Source organism: Musca domestica, unplaced genomic scaffold, assembly GCF_030504385.1.
Source record: "Musca domestica strain aabys unplaced genomic scaffold, Musca_domestica.polishedcontigs.V.1.1 35, whole genome shotgun sequence".
Lineage (NCBI taxonomy): Eukaryota > Metazoa > Arthropoda > Insecta > Diptera > Muscidae > Musca > Musca domestica.
The window spans coordinates 9098631-9118355 of record NW_026712315.1 but is presented as its reverse complement, the minus strand read 5'-3'; the positions used below and the strand labels follow the sequence as shown (position 1 = coordinate 9118355).

General features: G+C 34.3%; 1 protein-coding gene across 5 annotated transcripts in view; it reads right to left on the bottom strand.

The window, feature by feature from the left end:
• LOC101893179 (filamin-C) overlaps positions 1 to 19725 on the bottom strand; it is a 154416-nt gene that overhangs the window by 79528 nt on the left and 55163 nt on the right. For all 5 annotated transcript variants that reach the window (XM_059125787.1, XM_011291857.3, XM_059125786.1 and 2 more), the window contains 3 exons: positions 2338 to 2988; positions 1488 to 1793; positions 392 to 1429 (listed from right to left, as the gene is read on the bottom strand). In XM_059125787.1, the coding sequence (XP_058981770.1) occupies positions 392 to 1429; positions 1488 to 1793; positions 2338 to 2988 (1995 nt within the window). The remainder of the gene's footprint in view (positions 1 to 391; positions 1430 to 1487; positions 1794 to 2337; positions 2989 to 19725) is intronic.

Genomic DNA, 19725 nt, shown 5'->3' with positions numbered 1-19725 from the left:
AGTTTTTTTCCTCCCATCCAAATACCAAATACTTATAAATTATACATATTTTCAGAATGAATACATTTTTGTTGTTAGTGTTAAGAAAAAATGTAAATAAAAAACTTCTCCATTAAGTTAATATTATTGCTACATTAGCATGCAATTGGAGTGCCGGACCAGCGGAATGAAAGGCTTAACATTTAACATTGAATTGAGCAATTTTTCCTTAACGCCATTAAAATGCAACACACAAATTCAATTAAGCGTTTTCTTCTTTCCTCGCCTTTTTTTAACGAAGTGATTGTTGTGCCTACGTCAGTAACCATCACCACTGCTATCCTGCCCTCTCCTCTTCACCGCTTTACCAAAAACAAAAATCAAAGGTATTCACATTCGTGCCATGACTTACCTCACTTTCGCGCTTGTAGTAACTGGAGCTGGTGCGATAGTCTGTGGTATCCTGTTTGGGGGAGTACTGGGGCGAAAAGGAGCGTTGCCGTTCGTTGGTGCCAATGTTGGTGGTACTTGTGTTCGAATGATGATTCATCAGATCTCGCCGCGACAAGGAGGAGGTGGCGGCATTGCGATAGTCATTGTGTCGGGTCGACGTGGTGGAGGTGTAATGCATTGAAGGACTTTCGGAGCGATGTTTGGTGTCGTGGAGAGGACTGGCGCGGGTCTTGCCCGAACGTCCTTTGGTACCCACACGCATAATGAATGGCGATCCCTTGACATCGTAGCCATTGAAATAGACATAGACTCGATATTTGCCGTTTTGTCGGGGTATGAAAGTGACCCGATATTTGTTGTCCACAATTTTCTCCACCGAACAGACCAGGGAACGTTTGTCGTGAACAATGTCAACATGCAACTCTCCATTGACACCCACGCCACGGGCATCCACCTCAAAGGAGTGGGCCCTCAAAGGCATGGCCCCATCAAGGCCATGCACCGACACCCCGGAAGCATCAAATACAGCACAAGTAAAGGGACCACCCTGTATGTGGCGTCCCTGATATGTAATGGCTATTTCCCATATGCCCGCCTCGTCGGGTTTAAATATGGCACTGTGGCCCTCTTCCACCTTTTTCAGAGGGCAGTTGTGAGAAATACCCGTTGGCGAGACAGCCGTGACAAGAATGTCCTCGGTTTTTGGGGCACCTGTGGCATTGACCAAAACTTCCACCAAACTGCCAAGGGCACAGGGAGCCATGCCCGGTGGGGCCACCTGTATGAAGCGGGGCAGGACTCTAAAGAAATGGCCACCCAGGCTATCGCCATCAATTTCCACCACAACTTCATGCATGCCATATTTGTCTGGTATATAGACACCTTCGCCGTGGCCATTTAGTTTTACGGGTTGAGGGTGGCCAGAGGGTGGCAACACAAACGCCTTGATGTTGCTGAGGCTAATGTCTCGGGACAAAATGTCAATGCGGAAGTGGGTCTAAGGAGAACAGAAATTTAGATAAAAAATAATTTTGTGGATGAAAGTCATAACTTACTGGTTCTCCAACCCTTCCCGATGTGCTTTCCAAAAACACATTAACCATATCGGACAGTGGTGGTCTGGGCGGCACCCATTGCAGATGGGCGGCATAGGCCATTATACCCAAATGTTCCACCTCGGGATTGGCCATATCCTTGGCCGTTAATACTGGTTGGACACCGAGTTTGGTGCCAGCATCCAAAGCCTTGCGTATGTTGTTCTCATAGTGGAAGGGATCGGTGCTTAGCTTTTCTGGGGCCGGGGCAGGGCCACCCAGACCTTTGATGATTTCACACAAGACACGGCCATCATTCCAATCGGTCTGAAATACAGAAAATTGATAAGATAAAATAAAATAAAAAGTCAGCTAAGATCGGTCGGACCAAACTTTTAATACCCTCCACCATTTGGAAGGAACTTGAACATTTTCAAAAAAGGTCCGAAAAATATCGCTTAAATTAAAACCCTTATTCGAAGACATAAACTTGCTTAAAAAAATTGTTTGTCATAGGCTGTAATATCCATTTCGAACTTTAAATACGAAAATTGAAAAAAAAATGCCGGTCAACAATGCAATAAATTACCGAATATCGTTATATGGATCGACGAATATCGAAAAAGTGGATCGACATGAAGGTTCATTTAAGAATTTAACCTGCATAAAAGCAAAATACCCACGTCTGCAAAATTGTAGCCTTACATCTCAATACATTCGAAAAATTGCGTGATTTAAAAAGACTGACGGACAGATGGAAATCGCTAAATCGACATAGAATTTTACGCTGATCCATAATATATATGCTTTGAATAGAATGACGGAATAAGATGATGATAAAAAAATATCTCATAAATCTTGCCCCACTTACCGTAAAATTCTGCACCTGCTCCCTGACCTGGGTATTCACCCATCTCATGGTGGCATTGTAACCCGGACCACCGGGCTTCATGAAATACGACAAATATGTCATGCCGGACAATTCATCCAGCCATGGCGATGCCAAATATTCCGGTTCCAAAACCTTGGGCACACCAAATTCACTCTGTGCCAAATTCATGGCATTTGTACAGTTACGGATACTCTGGCTGGGGTCCAATGAACGCCAATGTGGAAACAACCCTGGCTTACAATAATCCAAGAGGGCAGCCAAGTTTACACCACTATTCCAATCTGTTGTCAAATTGGTAATCTTGCAATCGGGCAGAGCTGCTTGAAGCCATGCCAACATCAATTTCCTGGGAGGGAATTTACTGCGTCCGATTTGATAGCGTACAATGAGGGACCAGATGAGGCCCAAAATCAATTTGACATTGCCATTGACGATGTCGACATTGCCAATATTCACCAATTTGATGTGATCCTCTTCTATGGATTTCAGGGCAGTGGTGGCATTTTCCAAATAGTGATGTTGATTAGCAGGTCGTCGATTCCATGCTGGTTTTAAGGGGCGGGTCTGTAGGGATTCAACTAGGGCACAAAGGCAGGTGCCGTCACAGAAATCTGTTGCCCAATCGTGGACCTAGAAGAAGAAAAATTAGTGAGATTAATTCTATATACAGATATATCTAAATAATAAATTATCGGAAGAAAAAAAAAAAAACTATTTTAAAAGCAAAATCAAATTAAGTCAAGCTGAGAGATTTTCTATGGTAAATTTTAAATAATCGGAACCAATCTCAATAAAACTCGGAAATAAAATTTGGTAAAGCTATTCCTGGGCTATATCTGATATGTGGTACCAAATATTATTTTTGTGGAGTGCATATTACGTCTGTGAGGGACTTAAAACCCCAAATCGGATGAAACATATATATGGAAGCAATAACTATATCTGAACCGATTTTCACCAAATTTGATGTACTTGCTTCTAGACCGAATTCGGTCGGATATGCCAAATTTTAGTTCATTTGGACTCATATTGGCTATGTACATGTCCATTTTGGCTGATATTAGCCATTTGGTGCACAATAAACCTGATATCGGATAAAAATATATATTTATGTGAGCTATATCCTTATCTGATCCGATCTCGATAAAATTTAACAGAGGTATTTCTGGGCTGTATCTTACAGCTGGTACCAAAGATCATTGTTGTGGAGTGCATATTACGCATGTGAGGAACTTAAAACTCCAAAATCGGATGAAACATATATATGGGAGCTATAGGTAAATCTTAAACGAAGTTCTCCAAATTTGATGTATTTGCTTCTAGATGCACAGTTAATACGAAATCAGTTGAAGATATATATGGGAGCTATATCTAAATTTAATCCGATTCGCACCAATTTCAATAGCGTTCGTTCTGGGGCCAAATAAATATTATTTGGAAAATTTCATCTCAATCGGAAAAAATATGCGAACTGCATTTTGTTCACAAAAAAAAAAAAAAAATGGACAGATGGACGGACGGTCTGACATGCATAAATCGACTCAGAAAGTGATTCTATGAAGATCCTCGAAAGTAACTATGGGTCTATCTCGCTTTCTTCTCCGTGTTGCAAACAAATGCATAAAGACATAACACCCTCACCACTATGTGGTGTAGGGTATAAAAGCTGAGAGTTTTTCTATGGGAAATCATATTTACCTAGGAAATTATTATGGATACGAATTTTCCTTTGGAAAATCATTTTCTCCTTGGCCGAGTACGAATTTCACATAAGCTATTAAAAAATCTGTAAGTTCGGCGGGGCCGAACTTTAAATACTCTCCGCCTATTGAAACGAATTTTGCAATTTTCAAAAAATAAAATCTGTTAAAAGTTATATTAGGATCTATACAATGACGTGGATCTGCATAGGATCTACATAGCCATTACAATATTTAAATGCAAAACTTAAAAAAAAAATCGATGAAATCATCAAAATACTGAAAATAGGGAGGTACTATTATTTGAGGTCTATAACAAAACGTGGACCTGCACAGACAATTTTCCGTCATAGGCTGTAGTATGCATTACGAACATCAAATTCCAAATTATAAACAACAATTGCGGTGAATAATGTCGCTTACATCATCCAAATACCGAATATCGGGAGGTGCTGTTTTATGTGGGCTATACGAAGACGTGGACCTTCACAGACAATTTTCTATTTCAGGCTGTAGTACCCATTACGAATTTCAAATACTAAATTTAAAACATTTCCGGTGCATAATGTCGCTTAAATCATCAAAATACCGAATATAGGGAGGTACAACTGTATTGGGGCTATACCAAAACGTGGACCTACGTGGCCCATTTTCAATACCAAAAGTCATGCGGACATAAAATACAGTTGAGTAAAATTTTATCAACCTACTTCATTTCGTTCGGAAGCTAGAGTGATTTCCACAGACAGTCGCATATCGTCTAAAATATATATGTCAAGGTGTTACAAATGGAATGACAAACTTCATATACCCTCTGTACTATGGTGGAGGGTATAAAAATCATGAAACCAAAACACAAACCTTCGGATTTTAGTTTCCGAACAGTTCTTTCTGAAATAGGTCGCTATTTGTGCCCACATCCATGTTTACCTGGAGAAAATATTGAAACTGACAAAGGCAAAATACACATAAGACCACACAAAAAGCTAATTAAAATGCAAAATATAAATATATTAATAAAACATTTATAGTTTGCTCCTACCGACATACTGCCACACTCACATCCAGACACACTTATGAATTGTAATGAACTATATTCTAAGAACTGCTCCTCTCTCTACTCTCCACTCTCCAAGAAATTAACTGTTAAGAAAAACAATTTTAAAATCATTTACTCTTGGTGTAATGAGTGTGAAGTGGAATAAAGACAATAATTAGCAAAAAACAACAAAGAAAAGAAAAAAAAAACTATCGTCTGCATAATTAATTTGCAGTAATGACATAATGAGGTTATTAGGGAAATTTATGAAAATTGAAACTTACAATAACAGTAGCTATGACAAAAAAAAAATATTAAAAATTATGCTCTATTTATGTAAACAAATGAAAAATAGGTGAATAGAAAAAAAAAATAGCGAGACGTGTAAAAAACTAAACCGCAAATCATAACAAAACGGCATGACAAAATGAATTGACAATAATAAAATGAGATAATTCACAGTTGAGGGGTTGGGTGTTATAATAAATTTAAATGGCTTTGTAATGCGTCACATCATCACCGTGTGTGTGTGTTCACGACACCTGATGATTTTTTTCTCTCAAAGGAAAAAATTAACTGAACTGGAATGCAATTGGATAATTTCTTTATATGAAATTAATAATAAGAAAACAAAATACAAAAGAAATTTTGAATTCATTTGAAAATTTTGAATTCTTGGCTAAAAACTATTTTCCATGGGAAATTTTCTAACTTCGGCTAATGTATATTTTTTATAATTATGAATTATGTAAAACTTAGAATTGTATGCATTCTGAGATCTACAGCATAATTTTGGGACAACTAACCTTATGGAATAGTTCGACTTGCAACGATACTGTTAGGAAAAAATCTTAACCGATTTCAATATAATTTCCCAAATTCAGTTTTGTACCGAATTACGTCACTTATTCCGAATTTAATTGGAATGGGAGATATACAGGGTGAGATAAAAAAACTGCAACAAAGTCAAACGCCATAAATTTTCTTATACCTTCCACTATAACCGAACGAATTGTCGGGGTATTATATCTGCAGGACTTTTGGTAGTGAAAATGGGCCATGTAGGTCCACATCTTCGTATTGCCCCCATATAACGGTACCGATATTTGGTATTTTGATGATTTTAGCGACATTATTTACCGGAATTGTCAAAGTTGGTATTTGAAGTTTGTAATGGATACTACAGCCTAAAATAGAAAATTGTCTATGTAGGTCCACGTCTTCGTATAACGGCACCTCCCAATATTCGGTATTTTGAAGGTTTTAGCGACATTATTAACCGGAACTATTTTACATTTAGTATTTGAAGTTCGTAATGAATACTACAGCCTATGACAGAAAATTGTCTGTGCAGGTCCACGTCTTCGTATAGCCCCCATATAACGGTACCCCCCGATATTCGGTATTTTGATGATTTTAGCGACATTATTTACCGGAATTGTTTCAAACTTCGCATTTGAAGTTTGTAATAGACACTCCATTACAAAAAGGAAAAAAAGAGCTCTCTCGACAGGGAGAGAGAACCTTCTAAAGGACCTTCTAAATCTTGCAAGATATTACGATCTTCTGTAGATAGAAGAAATTCTAAGAGTTTTCTCGAATGTATTCACATAGCTTTTTCAAGAAAAGGCCTTCACATAGCCCTCTGTAAAAAACTTCAGAAATGTCTTTATGATAGATAAATTCTTTAAAATGCCTTCTGAAGACAGAAGACTTACAAAACGACCTTTTATAGTCTTTTAAATATGTTCTATAATTGGAAGGACCTTCAAAGGATCTTGTTTAGAGAGCGAAAATGTCAAAGGAGTACTTTCGATATCTTTAACGTTCTTCTTTTGACAATTGATCTCCATCTGCTTAAAAAGGTGTTCTTGACAGAGAAGACCCTCGGAAAGTTTTTTCTAGAAAAATGTCTACTCGTCTTCAATAAATAGAAATTATCAAATGGGTCTACTGCCAAAGAAGATAGACTAATTCTCAGATTTTTGATTAGAAAATTAATAGGGAAGTCTTCCAAATGGAGAAGTCCATCCCCATTTCTTCTATAACTTTTAGCTATTTTTATGCACTCCACCATAGTATGGAGGGTATATTGAGTTTGTCATTCCGTTTGTAACACATCGAAATACACATTTTAGACTCCACAAAGCAGCATAAAATTCTATGACGATTTAGCGTTGTACGTCCTTCTGTACCAATCACTTTAGTTTCCTAACGAATCAAAGTAGGTTGATACAATTTTACTCAGATGTGTCTTTGGTCTGCAGGTTTTTGGTATTGAAAATGGGTTATATAGGTCTACGTTTGTGTATAGCCCCCATATAACTGTACCTCCCTATATTCGGAATTTTGATGATTTTAGCGACATTATTCACCGGAATTGTTTAAAATATCGTTTTTGAAGTTCCTAATGGGTACTACAGTCTATGAGAGAAAGTTGTCTTTACAGGTTCAGGTCTTTGTATACCCCTATATATCGTTACCTCCCTATATTCGGTATTTTGACGATTTTAGGTACAATATTCACGTTTTTTTTTAATGTCGTATTTGTACATTGTAACGACCGTGACAGAACATTGTCTATGCAGGTCTAGGTTTTCGGATAGCCATCATATAACGTTACCTCTCTATGTATATTCGTTATATTGAAGATTTCAGCCACATTTTTCACCGGAATTGAAAATTTATTATTTGCAGTTCGTAACGGTTACTATCGCCCGCGTCAGAAAATTGCCTATGAAGGTCCACGTGTCGTTTAGACACCAAAATAACGGCAACTCCCTGTATTTGGTAATTTTAAGATTTTAACAGAATTTTTAATGGATTCTATTATTATTATTATTATTATTATTATTATTATTATTATTATTATTATTATTATTATTATTATTATTATTATTATTATTATTATTATTATTATTATTATTGTCATTTTTGTTATTATTATTATTATTATTATTATTATTATTATTATTATTATTGTTATTATTATTATTATTAGTATTATTATTATTATTATTATTATTATTATTATTATTATTATTATTATTATTATTATTATTATTATTATTATTATTATTATTATTATTATTATTATTGTTATTATTATTACTTTTATTATTATTTTCTTATTTTTTTATTTATTGTTTTTTATTTACTTTTTTTTTTTGTTGTTTAAAAATTTCCAAATTCGTTCCAAATGTTGGATGGTATTCAAAGTTCGGCCCGTCTTTGCTTTTTATCTTGTTTTAATATAAAGATAATTTTGGGCGGAAGCCTACTTGCTCAAAACCCGCAACTTACTACAAATTATTTTAGAGGATTGTAATTGAGTAATTCTTACAATCCTTCATACATACATTATGATTCCGTTTCACCATTACACAACATGTTGCATGTCTGCACTACAGGGAAATCAAACACAATTCCCACACATATAAAATGCAACCTGACGGAAAACGAGCGGGCTTTTCATTATAAGCCTAAAATGCAACATCAACAACAACAACAAAAACCCTCTACGGAATTATTATTATTTATTTTGGTCACAAGGAAGTTTTACAATTTTTTGTTACATTTTTTGTTCCTCTATCATAAAATCCATCAAAATAAAACACCAAAATATAAACTGTTGATTGTGTCCAACATTTCAACATGCCAACGGGTGGGAAGTGAAAAGAAATGCGGGTATCTAAAATTAATTTAAAGATTTAATTTTAGCCCACTTGTAAAACTGTGTGAATTTTTGGCACACAAAAATGGAAGACAAAAGCAAAAGAAGGGCAACAAAACACCAGCTACAATTCACGTTTTATCTCTTCATTTTGTTGTTGTTGGTTTTGTAGCTACAGTACATGTGTTGTTGTGCTTTTACTTTAATATTTATATCTATCGCCATTTCGACCACTACTACAACTACTGCCGCCGCCACCACCGCTGTTGTTGCTCTCTTTAATATTGTTATTATTTTTGTATATTTTCCATGATTGTCGTCTTTTTGCCTCAAATTTTTAATGTTTTATTCATATGGAAGTGGTGTAGGACACCGAGGGAGTACAGACAGACAGACCGATCGACCGACCGACAGACAAAAACCCACAATACACTTTGCTCATTATGGAATTGTGGAAGCAAAACGCGAAAAACGCCAACAGAAAAAAGTAAAGCAAAAATGCCAGCCGTTACAGCAGCAAAACTAACAATGAAATGACAAGAAAACTGTTCAAAAAAGACAAAAACGAGACAACCACTCAAAAACTCGACGAAAAAAATCAAATGTGTATTTAACTGTAATGGAAAGTTATGCGGTTATAATAACATCTCCGCTGTCGTACGACTGACTGTTTGTCGAGGTGGCTGTTGTGTTATGCCAATTGGTAAATGTCTTTTCGCATTGACCAAGTTTTTTGTTTTTTGGAACCAGCGGGTGCAACATGGACAATAATATTATTGAAAATTTTGTGCGTTGCTTATGCAAGTTAATTTGTGGTACATCTGTATAAAGAGGGGATAACAAAATTTTTTTAACTTATATATTTTTGATAAATATAAAAATAACAAATAAATAAGTTAAAAAAGCTGAATAACCACCACCATTTGGTACAAATTTAAAAATTAAAAAAATAAAATCCGTTAAAATTCTGTTAAAAATCTGTGAATAATGTAGTAAAAATCAGCAATATACCGAATATCGGGAGGTACCGTTGTATGGGGGCTATACGAAGACGTGGAGCTCCACAGGCAATTTTCTGTCATTGGCTGTAGTATCCATTACGAATTTCAAATACAAAATTTGAAATAATTTCGGTACAAAATGTCGCTAAAATCATCAAAATACCGAATATCGGGGTACCGTTGTATGGGCGCTATACGAAGACGTGGACCTACATGACTCATTTTCTGTCTGAGGACGTAGCATCCACTACGAACTTCAAATACCAAATTTGAAACAATTCCGTTAAATAATGTCGCTAAAATCATCAAAATACCGAATATCGGGAGTTACCGTTATATGGAGGCTTCACGAAGAACTGGACCTACATGGCCCATTTTCAATACCAAAAGTCCTGCAAACATAATACACATTCTATCAACCTACTTCATTTCGTTCGGAAGCTAGAGTGATTTCCACAGACGGACAGACGGATATACATTGATAAATCGACATAGAATTTTATGCTGATCAATAATATATATACTTTGTGGGGTCTAAAATGTATATTGCGAGGTGTTACAAACGGAATGACAAACTTAATATATCCTCAATATTATGGTGGAGGATATAAAAAGTATCGGTCGGTTTTGCCGACAGATGTATACCCTTAGCCAATGTTCGATTATTTCAAAATATTTTGACTTCTGTTATGATTTATCAAACTCTTGAACCTCTATATTGTCCATTTCGTATCGGACCTAAATAAATATGATATAAAAATTGCGACCTGCCAGTTTTTGACCTCGTTCAATTAACATGAGATGTGTGATAATTTTTGGAAAATGTTAACAAGTGCGTAAGGTACCAGATATAGTCGACCAAAGTATTCCATTTAGATGCTTCATCTGATGCAGATAAAAATATTGGTCTGGCAAACATTATAATAAAATCTAAATGTTCGATATCCAATTTATAGGAAATCATATTCATCTCAGGTTTCTGGTTGAGAGACATATATTTAAATATAGCAATTTATAACAGATGTTGTGTTGATGGAAATATTGAGATGTACCAAGTCTGGAATGGAATCGGACGCAAATATTAGGCTTTGCAAAGTTGGAGCAAAATCGGATTATCGTTTCTCTTTCTGTGAAGAAAAAATATATTTTTTGAAAATTTCGACATCTTGTGGGGGAGGTACGAGAACTCCGAACTCGATCTAAGTTTAATAATAATATTACGATGAACCAAGATGGACGAAATCGGATACTCCCTTCGAAAGTTATCTGAAAGTAGCATACAACTTCGTTTTAGGCGAAAGATATCAAAAAGAAATAATCTATACAACATTTCTCTATAAATCTCAGAATAGACCAAATATCTGGTTTCAAACGTTTTCATAAAAATGAGATTCTAAATTTGTGTTCTAATAGTGACAATTCTCTCTTTGTTATTCATAGTGGTGAGGGTATTATGCCTTTTTGCATTTGTATGAGATGAAAATACTGCATCCAACTTCAGACTGCTGTAATTTCTAAGTCACTTGTCCGACAGCTAAATAAATTATTCCAGTGACAGATCATTATATTGTTTACAAGCGAAGAATGGTTACAAAATAAGGTCACCAAAATCTTCGGATATATATCCGTTGGACTATTGTGTCTGGAGTATTTTGGAAAGCAAGGTTGACACTAAAAAATACCAAAGTCTATATGTATTTAATAGATTTTTTTCATATCCAACCGAACTTTACCATTTGGCGAAACTTGGTCCGGTATATCCTTTGCTCCAATAAATATTTTTAAATATAATCGTAATCGTTAATCGCAGTACTATTTGGTTCATAGATGGCATGATCTACTTTACATAAAGTCCCAATATGAACTTTTTTGTTATGAAAGCTCTACTAAATACGCATGGTGGTGTAGAGTATCATATAGTCGGCCCCGTCCGACTTTTAGTCTTTTCTAAGTTTTTTTCTATAACTTTCAAGACAATAATCGTGTTTTTTATACAAATATTTGCAAATACTTAAAATCTCACAATCAAGCATTTTTTTAAAAAAAAAATCAGGTACTTCTTGGAAAATCCGTTAATGTGAATTTTTAATGGAATTAATCCTTTTTGTAGACATTTTTTGAGGGCCCACAATGTGATTTTTTGAGGAATATTAGACACACTACAGCTTGAATTTTTTTAAGTTTTACTATATCTGCCCAGATTTTTAAGGAGTTTTCTTAAAGTAGAATCGGGTATATTCATAAAAATTGTCCAAATTTACAAAATATGTTTTTCGAGCACTTCTTGGCTACGTTTCCCAAGAGTTAAGAAATTCATGGGACAAAATAAGTGAATCTATAAATTCCTGCTAAACTATCAGCCATTTTTTATAAATATTTTTATAGGACTTCGTAATAGAAAATAATGGAAGTATCAAGAATTTGTTTTGTGATAAAAATCTAAATTCCAAAACGCATTAATTTCATACAGTACAATATTCCCTTGCTCTAAGTTTTGAAATTCCCACCCCATACATCAATGAGATGAGTACGCATCATTGAAATCAATGTTATTTTCGCAGTTTCTTTTTTTTTCAGAATTTATTTGTAATTATTTAAACATTAATTATTGCCATTTATCATTGGATGATGGAACGAACACATATGTATTCATGTGTTTAAATATCTGTCTGTCCGTCTGACGATTTTAACTGTTGGTTGTTATGATGTTGTTCAACTGGTTTTCAAATGACCACATTTTTTGTTTTTGGCTTTTGCCTTGTCAGAGTGACGATGATGATGATGAGCGCAACATTTATTTGTTTAGTTGCTCCCACACTCATTTGTTTTGTTTCACATCTGTGTAAGTTTGAATGTATGAATGGTTGACCGTGTTTTCATTCAAAATGCGAAAAAATACTATTTAAAAAAAGAAAATAATAAAAACGCACACACTCACGCACATTCCATATTGGTAGCAAGCATGTCAATGAATTCTATAATAGAATCATCAATAATTTTTGTTTTATAGGAATATGAAGTCATAGTCATTGCTATTAAAATGCAAACATGTTTGATGGTTGTGATATTGAAATTTGTGCATTGGTGTGAGTGTGTGTGTGTGTATTTTATGGAAATGATATAAAAGTAATACATTCATCGGGGTTTTTTCATTAGAAAACAAGTAAAAAAGCTGTAAGTTCGGCCGGGCCGAACTTTTAATACCCTCCACCATTTGGTACAAAATTGGCATTTTCTAATAAATAAAATCCGTTAAAAATTCTGTTAAAATCTTAAGAATACCGAATGCTTATACGACGACGTGGGCCAGCATAGGCAACTTTTGTCATAAGTTATTACACTATTTAAATGCGAAACTTGAAGAAAAATCTGTTTATAATCTAGCTAATATCATTAAAATACCGAATATGGGGGGTACCGTTATATGGGGGCTATACGAAGACATGGACCTGCACAGACAATTTTCTGGCATGGGCTGAAGTATCCATTCCGAAATTCACATGCGAAATTTGAAACAATCCCGGTAAATAATGTCGCTAAAATCATCAAAATACCGAATATCGGGGGGTACGGTATATGGGGGCTATATGAAGACGTGGACCTATATGGCCCATTTTCTGTTTTATGCTGCAGTATCTATTACGAACTTCAAACACCAAATTTGGAACGATTTCCCTGAATAATTTCGCTAAAATCATCAAAATACCGAATATCGGGGGGTACCGTTATATGGGGGCTATATGAAGAAGTGGACCTACATGGCTCATTTTTTGACTTAGGATGTAGTATCCATTACGAAGTTCAAATACCAAATTTGAAACGATTCCGGTAAACAATGTCGCAAAAATCATAAAAATACCGAATATCGGGGGGTACCGTTATATGGGGGCTACACGAAGACATGGACCTGCACAGATAATTTTCTGTTGTAGGCTGTAGTATTCAATACGAACTTCAAATGCCAAATTTGAAACAATTCCGGCGAATAATGTCGCTAAAATCATAAAAATACTGAATATCGGGAGGTACAGTTATATGGGGGCTATATGATAACTTGGACCTACATGGCCCATTTACGAACTTAACCTGCCTACTGGCAAAATATACATGTGTGCAAAATTTTAGCCTTCTATCTCAATTTGTTCGAAATATAGCGTGATTACAACAGACAGACAGACAGACAGACAGACGGACAGACAGACAGACAGACAGACACACAGACACACAGACAGACAGACGGACATGGCTAAATCGTCTTAGAATTTTACGCTGATCAAGAATATATATACTTTGTTGGGTCTGACATGAGTATTTCGAGGAGTTACAAACGGAATGACAAAATTAATATACCCTCCATAGTATGGTGGAGGGTATAAAAATAATAATAATAAAAATAATGATGGAAAATAAGTGCACTTGTTGACAATAACAAATTTTACCAAATAAATATTTTTTTTCCCTATGGTGAATGCATGAAAGTATGAATTATTCTGAAAATGAGGAATAATCAGGTACTCTGTTAGGCAATTTTTTAGAAATAAGCAGATATCCTATGACATGGATTTTAAAATGAGTTTTTGAAAAATATTGTTAAATAAAATTAGGTACGATTTTTTTGAGTGTTTTAGAGGTTCAATAATGTGAATTTTTGCAGTATCCACTAAATGTGAATATTAATGAATATTTTTTGGGGATTCATATTCCTTATAACAAGGAGTGGAGTGTTAAATAATTGTTTAGCTATAATTTATATCCTCATTCAGTGTGTTTGTAGAAGCCATTTGAAGCTTTTCGTATGTGGTTAAGAGTTTAGAGAGGTGATTTTTAACGATTATTTTAGGATTTTTTTAGAGGGTTTTAACATTGATTTTTATGAAGTTTTGGGGACTATTAGAGGCTTTATAATATGATTTTTTTTCTATGATTTTTTGGGATCATTTAGAGGTTTTAGAAAAGGGGTATTTATTAGTTTTTAAGGAATAATTAACAAAGACCTAAAATGGTAAAGACTAGACCAAATCCTATCTTTATACTTCTATGTCTTTGTAATTAAATCGTAAGATTTTTTTAAGATTTTTTATGGATTGTTTAGATTATTTGAATGCAAGTTTTAATGATTTTTAGGGAATAATTATACCCTACAACACTATGTGTTGGGGGTATTATAAGTTTGATTGGGCCAAAAATTATGTAACACCTCGAAATATTGGTTTCCCACATAGGAAAGTATACGATCTTCACGAAATTTAGAACGTAGGTGGGGCTAAAGCCAGAATAGAACCCTATTTCTTTTGGAGATGATCGCATAATATTTAGGGGTTCAAATGGACCAAAAACTGAAAAATGTCCTGATTTTGTAGTTGCTCTACAGGTCGCAATTATAGACCAATCGACGCGGAAGTCAGCATGGAGCTAGAGCTTGGGGCTGGGCAGAATCCTTTCATTGGGTAATATTTAGTGAGTGAAATAGGCTACAACATTTGTGTTAAATAAAAGTCAAATTTTCCATTAAACCGACAAATTTCTTAATCCTGTGGAAATCACAAATAAACGAAGATGCCAATTCTGACCGTTAAGTAAATACCGATAGTAAATATATCGGATAAATATATCGAAGTATATACAATGTTTATATACAAAGGAAGAGGATGTTTGCTAGAATGCATATACCTCATGAATGGCTGGACCGATTTTGACAAATTTTGTCAATTTAAAAAGCCCTCTTAGCATAAAAGAATAAAATATAAAAAAAAAATCGCATAAAAAGGTGTCAATAATGATTTTAATATAGATTTTGTAGTATTTTGTGACATTATTTTATTTTTTTCATAATTTTTATCGCATGCGATTTTTTCATTTTGACTTATAATATTGAAGAGTACATTTTGTAATATTTTTTCACCTTACAACACAGGTTGGGGTTATTCTATACAGATTGCAATTATCGTCCGATCCTCACGAAATTTTTCACAAGGGTAGGGTTAGGCTCAAAAGAGCTAGGTCTATTGTATTCAAAGATGTCCGCAATATATTTAAAGGTTGAAATGAACCAACAACAAAAAATGTTCCTGATTTTCAGCCGTTATAAAGGTCACAAATAGGAACCAAAGGACACGAAATTTCGCACGAAGTTAGAGTTTAGGGCCACCACTTTTGTTTGAAAACCAACATTGGTAACATGCGATATCCGAAATACACAAAAAGGGAACTTATGTTTTTTTATGCTGATTTCTTTGACGAATATAGTCAAATATCGTAGACTAGCAAATCATATAGATGAGTCTAAAGAGGGGGCCTCTTGCTTTTGGAAATGATCGCAAAATATTTAGGGGTTCAAATGAACCAAAACAGAAACGATTACCTCATCACACAATTGAAGCCAATCGAGGCGCCTGTTAGGGACAGGGAAGAATTCTAGCATTTTGGATGACCATCAGATTATAATAATGGACCACAACAACTATGGAGTGCGCAAATATTGGGCAAATATCCCTGGTCAATACGCTAAGGTTAATATCTGGGCAGTGATCTGTGACATAATTTCAAAAGCGAAATCTTCCAAAACGAATTGGACATAAGGAGGCTTAAAATATACTGTAGTGTTGTAGGGTATCACATGGTCGGCCCCGCAAGACTATAGCCTTTGTTTACTTGTTTTTAATTAACTTTTTAAGGACCTCTAACGTTTAATACTGACCACTGCATTAAATTACGTGGATTCTTATATGAACTTTTGAGGAATATTTTTTTTAATATTTTCTGAAGATTGTTCAGTCAAGACTTCACAATCTAATTTAAAAACAAAAAAAAAAATGGAATTTTCATTCAAGACTTCATAATGCAATTTAAAAACAAAAAAAAAAAAATGGAAATTTCAAATGTCTCACAACCGTATTTTAAATGAATTTTTTTAAAAATGTTCTGAGCCGTTATAAAATTTGAAGTTTTAAGATTGGGATTTGTAATGAATTTTTGAAGAATCTTCCGAGGCATCTCAACTTGAATTATTGAGTAATACTGCGAGATTTCACAATGCAGATTTAAAAAAAAATTGAAATATTCAAATGTCTCACAATAATTTTCTTAGCAATTTTGTGGAAAATGTTTAGAGCCGTTACAACGTGGATTTTTCACAAACATTTTGAAGTTTCAAAATTTGGATTTGTAATGAATTTTCGAAGAATATTCAGAGGCGTCTCAGACTTGATTTTTAATATTTTTTTTTTATTTTGTATGTTTAGATGAGTTGATTTTTATAGCATATGCGAATTTTTGGTGAACTTTTGAGGAATATTCTTCAGAATATAGATTTCTTAATAATTTTTGAGAAATATTCGGAATAATCACAATGTGGATTTTTAATGGATTTTGAGGAATAATTTTATAATTTTAATGCGTTTTTTTTTGAGGAATGTTCAGAGGCGTAGCAACCCAGATTTTTCATTCATACTTTGGGGTTTCAAGTAGCGGATTTTTGATTATTTTTTAGGAATATTCAGGGCTTTTACAATATGGATTTTATTTTAATTAATTATGTATTCAAAACATTTACAACGAGGATTTTTATAAACCCAGCTACTATTTGATCATGCCAAAACGTGCTTCATCGAAATAAGGGACTCTAGGTCTCTTTGGTCCAAATCTGTTTTAGGATATTTGGAGCAATTTAGGGGTGTCTGTCGGCCCGTACGTCGTAATATTATTATCAAACTTGGATTGATTTTAGAGATGGCGATATCGCTTCACTCCTTCTGGAACCTCCCTTACAAACGGTCAACATTTCACAGAAAATATCTTACGCAACATTCAATTTTGTTCAAATTTTGTAAATCCTTATATTGACCCAGCATTGTCGGGTGCGAAAATGGATAATCCATCACGTACCTCATCCTAACATTTCGAATATTAATAACTCATATAGAATGTGAAATAAGTGTTCAATTATCTTCAAATTTCGCACATTTCAATATTTCTACTAACAAAAGATCTGATGGGAATACGCAAGATTTCGATCCACTTCTTCTGGTACCTTCCCCACAAAGAGGTCAACATTTTGAATAATCATAACCTTTATAAAATGCCAAATAGTAATTGGATTTTATTCAAAATTCACACGTCCTATTAATTCTACCAACACGAGATCAGGTGTGAAGATATATCGGACAACACGTTCTTGTACCTCACCCACAACGGATGCAAACTTTGAATAACTCTCATAAAGTACGAAATAAACATCAAATTGTCTCCAAACTTAAAAAAACAGTAAAGAAAGTCTTAAAGTCGAGCGGGGCTGAATTTATGATATCCTACACCACTTTGATAATTTAGTAGAGCTCCACATAACAATTAAAAGTTTTTATGGGGGAATTCAATTATACACGCTATGATTATAATTATAATTTAACGTTCAAAGGACTAAACAAGCCGAAGCATTTGTATCTTTTAAATTCGGACTTGTATTGTCCATTTGGTGCAAAATTAATTTGAAATCATATAAATATATACATGGAAGCTATATCCAAATCTGAACCGATCTCAATAAAATTTGGCAAAGATATTTCTGAGCTGTATTTGATATATTACCCTGAATATCGTTGTTACGGAGTGCATAATATGGCTGTGGGTAACAAATACAACTAATCGGATGAACAATATATTTGGGAGCTATAGCTATATCTGAACCGATCTTCATCAAATTTGGCATACTAGCTTCTAGACTCAATTCGGTCGTATGTGCCAAATTCCCTCCTATTTGGGAAAATATTAGACATTTGATGCACAATAAAATATACATCGGACGAAATTATATATGGGAGCTATCTCCAAATCTGAACCGATCTCGATAAAATTTAGCATTTAGGTATTTCTGAGCTTCATTTGATATATTTCCCCAAATATTGTTGTTACGGAGTGCATATTACGGCCGCGGCTGAAATACATCTAAAATAACAAATCTGATGAACAATATATATTGGAGCTATAGCTATATTTGAACCGATTTCGATCAAATTTGGCATTTGGTTGTATGTGCAAAATTCCATACTATTCGGGCTGATATTCTACGTTTGGTGGACAATAAAAGGCAAATCGGACGAAGATATATATGGGAACTATATCTAAATTTTTTCCGATTATCTCCAATTTCAATAGGGTTCGTCCTTGGGCTAAACAAATTATTTTTGCAAAATTTTTCTGTGGGTCGGGTAATAAATGCGAACTGTACTTTGTTTACAAAAATACATTTACGGACGGACGGACATGCATAAATCGACTCAAAATGTGATTCTATGCAGATCATCAAAAGGAACTATGGGTCTATCTCGTGTTCTTTTGCCTGTTACAAACAAATGCACAAAAGCATAATACCCTGACCACCTTGTGGTGTAGGGTATAAAAATGGTGAACTTCATTAAATATTTGTTGAAAACTTACTGCCAAGAATCGATAATTTTTTCAATATATTTCATTCCTATTCAAAAATCGTCGATTTTTTCAATAATATCAAATAAAGGAATATTAAATGAATTAATTACTAAGCGACATTTTTCTAATTTTTTTGCGTGATAAATTCTGTAAATTTAATTTTATTTATTACCTCAATTACTCTGCAAGCTCAATTCCATGACCATAACATGCAAGCCAACAAAAAAAGAAAGAAATTAAAGAAAAATATGCAAAAAGTAATGCAATAATAATTAATGCAGTCATAACACTTTCCAAAAAAATATAAGTGTCAGTATCCATAGCCAAAGTAAGCTTCAAAAGTTTTTACTTCGCATTTTCCATTTTCCGATGCAGGAAGACTGATAGCAAAATATTTATATTTTGTAAAAAAAAAAAACGACAGCGCCAAACGATTTCTAAGCTGTCCCAGCTGACTATGGCCAAACTGTCTATCTATGGACAGTTTGATGAAGACGATCAAAAAAAGTTCGTAATGAATAGAAAAATGCA